General features: G+C 41.5%; 1 protein-coding gene across 1 annotated transcript; it reads right to left on the reverse strand.

The window, feature by feature from the left end:
* Positions 1–4941: 4941 nt before the first annotated feature.
* Positions 4942–5256, reverse strand: CCR75_000133 (uncharacterized protein; the record flags this gene model as incomplete). Its single annotated transcript, XM_067958241.1, has 1 exon — positions 4942–5256. The coding sequence occupies one exon, from the start codon at positions 5254–5256 to the stop codon at positions 4942–4944; it is 315 nt and encodes a 104-aa protein (XP_067818301.1).
* Positions 5257–6182: the final 926 nt, after the last annotated feature.

Below are 6182 nucleotides of genomic sequence, written 5' to 3' on the forward strand. Positions count from 1 at the left end.
TTATGGTTTGCGGTAAGCAGGGAATTTGTAGAGCAAATTTCTGCACTAGAAGCTGGTTGTAATTGGTTTCAAACAATGCCTAACAGACATGTGCTGTATTTTAGATGGACAAGTGGTCACATTATAATTGTCGGTGAATACGTCGATGACTTTTTGGTATCTGAAACTGGTTACAATGAGGTGGAAACATTCTTTGATGAGCTAATTTCTCTATCGCTGAAAAATCTTGGATGTGCTCGTAAGTTTGTGAGCATGCGCATACAAGACAACAAAGGTTATGGATACACATCTGATCAGAAACTCGGAGTGGTGGCATGCTTAGTGACCACGGTCTCGAAATGGCGCATGGTGGACGTACACCCATTGGCTAAACTGTAAATGAATGTGACAAATCTAAACTCGATTTCTTACCGGCTACTAGAGGAAATGAATTGGTGACTGAGAAATCATTTCAATCACTTGTTGAAAGTTTACTATGGGTTTCACGTTGCACGAGACTGGAGATTTATTTTGCGGACCACAAAGCGTCAAGAAGAAGCAATTAGCCCATGACTGGTGACTGGAAACTGGCCAAGAGAATTGCCAGGTACCTTTCCGGCTCAAGACATCTTCGTCTTTCTGTGGAGAACAAATGACTCCATTACTTTGCAAGTGGTTGGTTACAGCGACGCGGATTTTGCTGCCGACGAAGGTGACAGAAGTCAGTCACGGGTGGCTTTATAACGATTGACGATATGCCATTGAGCTGGATGTGCAAAAACCAAGGTGGTGATTCGATCTCTACAATGGAAGCTGAGTTAACAGCTGCTTTGACTGTGGCTCGAGAACTTTTTAAGCATACGCGATCCTTGCAAGAATGGAGTGTGAGCTTTGAAGAACCGATGTCGTTGCGAGTGTATAATCAAGCTGCTTCGAAGCAGCTTGATGGCGATACAGCATCAGCCAAGGCCAAACATGTCAATGTTTGCTACAAATCTGTCAGTGAATTTAGTAAGCGTAAGAGAATAATATAAATACGAACATCGAGGGACTTTGAATGTGCCTGCGGACATAGTTCCAAAGGCGTTGGCTGCACCAAGACTGGATGATCGCTCCAAGTGATCGGTTTAAAGTAAATTGATTAAAGTTGACGGTGGCAGAGCAAGGATCAAGTGTTTTTTATGATCAGTGTCGACGAGGAGGAATGTTGAAAGACAAGCTTCAGGGTGATGAACCAACAAAGTGGTATGAGTACTTTTTTGGTTATCGTATTACGCCGAACGACGAGAGAGAGTGTTAGCAGTTACATTATCCCCTAGCTTGGTACAAATCTTCACGGCAAGACCTTCGCAATTTGCATTCCTTGCAAGCCCAGATGTAGATGTCCAAATTAGCTTCTATTCAGCTTAACATACACATTCGGTACGTCTTCGTGCTTTGCAGGAACTCTCCATTTTCGTGCCAGAGCGAAATCATTTTTACGCTGGGCATGTCTATGACAGCTGCAAAGTAATGCCACAGCTCACACCAAAGACTTGTTCGTTTTCACACGCGACCAGTCCTGCCTCCAAACGTTCTTTACCGCCTTCCGCGTCGCGCTTGGTTTTAAACACCCGCTGGATTCCCAGTCGAAAGTTTGGATTTATTCACCGATCTGATAACAATCTTTTTCTTCCTTATCCACGGAATCTTTCTCTTTGACTTCGTATGATCGGGATGGTGACTCGTCACCTCCTCCACCTCTTGCGAAATAGCTGTGTCGCCATCTTGTTCAACGTTTCGCGCGCACTTATCCGATACAGCAAATTCAATGTTCTTCAAATACAACCTACGTCCTTGTTTTTGCTTAACGTCTCAATATTTTGTACATGTTGGGTCACGACAACCACTTATCCTTGGGTAGGTGGACTCGGTATCCCTTGGTCTCTTCACCATTGCCAATATAAATTCCAGGGGTGTCCTCGTTATGCAACATTTCTTTCTTAGGTTTCGGTACACAGTACATAGCGATCCAAATACAACAATTTCACCAAGTAACAGGGTTTGCTTGGTTAGCATCTTTATGGGGGATATACGACCTGAATTTGCACTGGTAGGAGCCCTGTTCAATATGTAGGCAGCGTATTCCACTGCATCTCCCCAGAAATCCAGTGGTAAAACACAATCAAAAATCATACATATTTACTATGAAAAAAATATGAATTAAGAATAACAGAATTTATAATTATAACTATAAAAATCAATTGTATTTCTACTCATTATTATTTACAAATTTTTATTTTAGAATTTTGTTTGATTATTTCTTTTAGTGTATTAGATATACTTGTATTTTATATCTTTTTAGAAAGTGTACTAATACCAATGTTTTTAATTTTGACTTTAAGTTCAAATTTTTCATGGGGTTTTTGGACTATGATTGAATTTTTAGTTGAATTCCATAAATTATTTTTATTTTTGCCATTTTTATCATAAATTATTTTTATTTTTATCATTTTTACCGTAAATTATTTTTATTTTTACCATTTTTACCGTAAATTATTTTTATTAAAAATATGTATTTAAAATATTTATTACGATTTAACTTATCGTGATTTTTAATTCATTTAATATTAATAATAAATATTTTATTAGCGGGCCATTTCATAATGGTTCTTGTGCAATCTCTCGGCTTTTCCATTGCTAACTTGGTTGCGAGCTTCACTGCGCTGCCTCGACACACCCGTCTTCTTGCAAAATAATGAATAGTTGATTTTATTCTCCTGAGTCAGTGCAGAGTACGTGCACACGAGAATCTTAGGTTATCTCGAAAAAAAACAAAAAATGCTCAAACTTCTTGACTGCAGCATCCTTCGTGCGCGCAAGAAAATCACGACAATAGTTTCGTTTATGATCAACAAAGTAATCATTTCGCAATTGGTCAAACGGTCCTTGGGCGCCATTGGACCTCTAATGTCCGAGCATATGACCCCCTTAACACGATCGATAGGTGAGTGGTCACCCTTGTCCTTTTTCGATTTCCAATACTTCGTCTGCTTTCCTTGCGCACACGTTAAGGGCAATTAACTCGACGCTTGTCCGTCAAAATATATCGGAGGAAGGATCACGAGCTACGTTCAATGGTGTCATAGATCAGTTGTCCTAGGTGTCTGTGAAAATCCAACAACTACCCTTCTGAACATCTTGTGACACATCGGTCCTCATTCAATAAAATCATGATAGCACCCATCAATACCCGTTGCGAACCATCGTACCCAAGTGTATAACCCTTTTCATCCAAATTTACATACGAAATTTAATTATGTTGAACGCCCTCGGCAAAGTATACATCCGTTAGCGTCAGAACACGCTCCATGCTACAAGCCATAACTATCATAGTAACCTTGCCTCTTTTTGCTCACATTAAGTGGCTTACCACCAGGTTGTATACGGACCGCTTTACATAATTCAACATCTTAAGCCACGATTCGTCACTGACCAGATTTCTGCTTGATCCACTCTCTAATAATAAAAAAATCATTGGATTCAATGGACGCTTCGTTAACGGCCAGCAACAAATTTGGCTGGACTCGATGTAAACGCTTGTGCTATGGACACGCTGCCTTCATATGCCCAACTTCATTACATGAATGGCATCGACGCGTCTCATTTTTAGTTCGATTCAAGCGCTCCGGAATGAATCTAACGCTTTCTCTTCCGAGAGTTCTTTCCTTGATCCTTGATAGAGTCTTACTCGTATGATTGAGCAAAATGAGCAAATTGCTCCGCCTAAATTAGGTAATCCGTTCGTGTGTGGTCCACCTTCGCCAACAGAATACTTCGCATTCCTTCCGAAGCGTATCATCCAAGAACCGAATAGTCACCACCGTTTCCGCAAACTTCCGAGATGGCCGTCAGATATATGTATTGTTTTTCTATCCAACTCCTCTTAAGGTTGTTTCTTTCTGTGAAAGCTTCATCGCTTGAGCCGGCGTGATGCTTGTGTCAAATGCTTCCAGCATCTTTTCCATTACGTATTGCAAAGTGGCAATCTGCCAGAGGCTGTTCAAGCTGTGCATGAAGCCTGACATTACTGACAAGCCAATGTGACAAGCTCGTCGGGATGCTATGGGGACACCACTTCGTAACTCTGGCACGTTTGACTTGGGCACATTGGACTTAGTGGTCTGGACACTATCGTCAAGAAATTGGCATCAAAATTGCGTCAGTCAAAAAGTAGGAGAATACTCATCTCAAACTTGGTCACAGGAAGGACTATAAAGCGCTAGCATGTGGAACGGGCTTCGCTTAGAGCGAAGTTTCTTGGCTTACACGTGCACTTGAGGAAGAGTTAAGTAAGTTCATAATATATGTAAATTTGACTCTAAACCCTTAGTTTGAAAAGACTTCCCAACCTCATGGAAGTATTCCATCTACGTGCCGACATCTTACTGGCTAATAATGGGTCTGGATCCCCATTAATACCACAGAAACAGACGACGTGCTACACAGGCTAATTCGGTTATATCACCCTTCTTAAGTAACATGTATATGTAAGCTACATATCATGTATGGGAAGGACCCATAACAATTATCTAAGCATTTTTACTGATTCCTCATCTATTTGGGGGTTTAGGCACTCAGCAGCGACGTTAATTTTCCAGACTACAGAGGGTCCTGCTGCGATTTATTGATGGTTGATGTCTGTTTCTGTCGCTACTAAAATCTTTGGACCCCGCTAGACATCTTTGTAGCCACCTTGTGCAACTGCGTGACCCAAATTGCCACATTGAAAGCATTGCCTGCGATGACCCGCATTAGATTGTTTCACAATGCTTCCGAAACTAAGTATACGCCAACTTTTGATGCTCGAAAGTAGTGCATCCCATGAATCGAAACGCCACTTGTTACACTAAAAGGCTTTGGCTTATTGGCGTGGACTAGCTTCTGTATGGCATTTATCTGTAGTAGAAGTGTGTTGCTTGGTCACGCGTGAACATTACTGAAGTGGGCCTTCTCATTCTGTGCTATCAAATCACGATGTTGGTCTGCCGAAGCATACCATGCGAATAGATGAAGGTTGGCCTTTACATTTCTCGGTCTCGAATTTTCCGACGAAAAGTAAGCCGTGTGGTCATGGTAAAGACTCGGTATGAGCGCCATTTCTACTGGTGCCTGAATAGCACAGCAGAGAAAAGAGTTTGGTTGCCCATCGAGCGCTTGCCTTGCAATGATAGCATTAAGCGGTAGATAATGTAGTCTTTCACGGTCTCCTTGTCCTTCATTCCTCGTCTGATCCATTTCTTGTCCTTTTAATTGAATTGAGCAGCTTTGCTCAAGCTTAAGGCCGCACACGGTCTTAGGGTGAGTATCTGCCTGGATTAATCCTACCTCCTCATACTCAACGCTTCCTAGAGCCTATCAGATTAGCTGCTCCAACTTAGAAGACATTTAAAATAAAAGTTGATGCTTGCTCTAAATTGATCTCGTGCGTGGTAAAAAACCATGCGCTGTAGCTCAATCGAAAAGGCATGGCAATGCCATTCCACAGGTCACGGATTCAAACTCCAGCCACAGCCATAACTTTAACCTTCGGGTATTGTATATGGGGCTCACCAGCACTATCCTTCCAGACAGTGATGCCCCCTATTTTTATGGTGAGGGAAAGGAAAGGGGGCACGTCCACATTAGAGAAAAGGGAGCTCACGAAATAATAGGAAAGTTATAACGGTAGGTAAAATGTTAGCGGTAGGAAAGCGATAAACTTAAAATGCAACTCACTTTCCAATTTGCAATCCCGACCATAAGCGCATCTTCAAGCTCATAGAATAACGTAATATAACAGATTCAAACAAAGTGTATAGAGTCTCTATTTGCTTAAAATGTATTTTTTAGAAAATTTCATGGACAAGCTTATGCTCTAGACATAAAAAAGCATTGCGCCTCCTCCAAAGTTTCGTTTTGTGTTTCCCTTCACACTTATCAGCATTTTGTGGTTAATCTTCGACCTCCGAAAGTTGCACCGACTTCATCTACGATGTTAGAGATCAGAAAGCTAAACTAAAGAGCAAGCCACAGCAAAATGAGGCTCAATCCTGGTTTTTCGTAAATTGTACAGCACGTCGGGCGCTTCAAATCACAACCTGAATTTACAGAGAGATCTGGAGAGGGCAAGCAGGGCCATAGAAAATCTCTTGATCTAGTTCCTTGCGAGATGAGTATGGTCC

The sequence above is a fragment of the Bremia lactucae genome, linkage group LG6 (genome assembly GCF_004359215.1).
Source record: "Bremia lactucae strain SF5 linkage group LG6, whole genome shotgun sequence".
NCBI lineage: Eukaryota > Oomycota > Peronosporomycetes > Peronosporales > Peronosporaceae > Bremia > Bremia lactucae.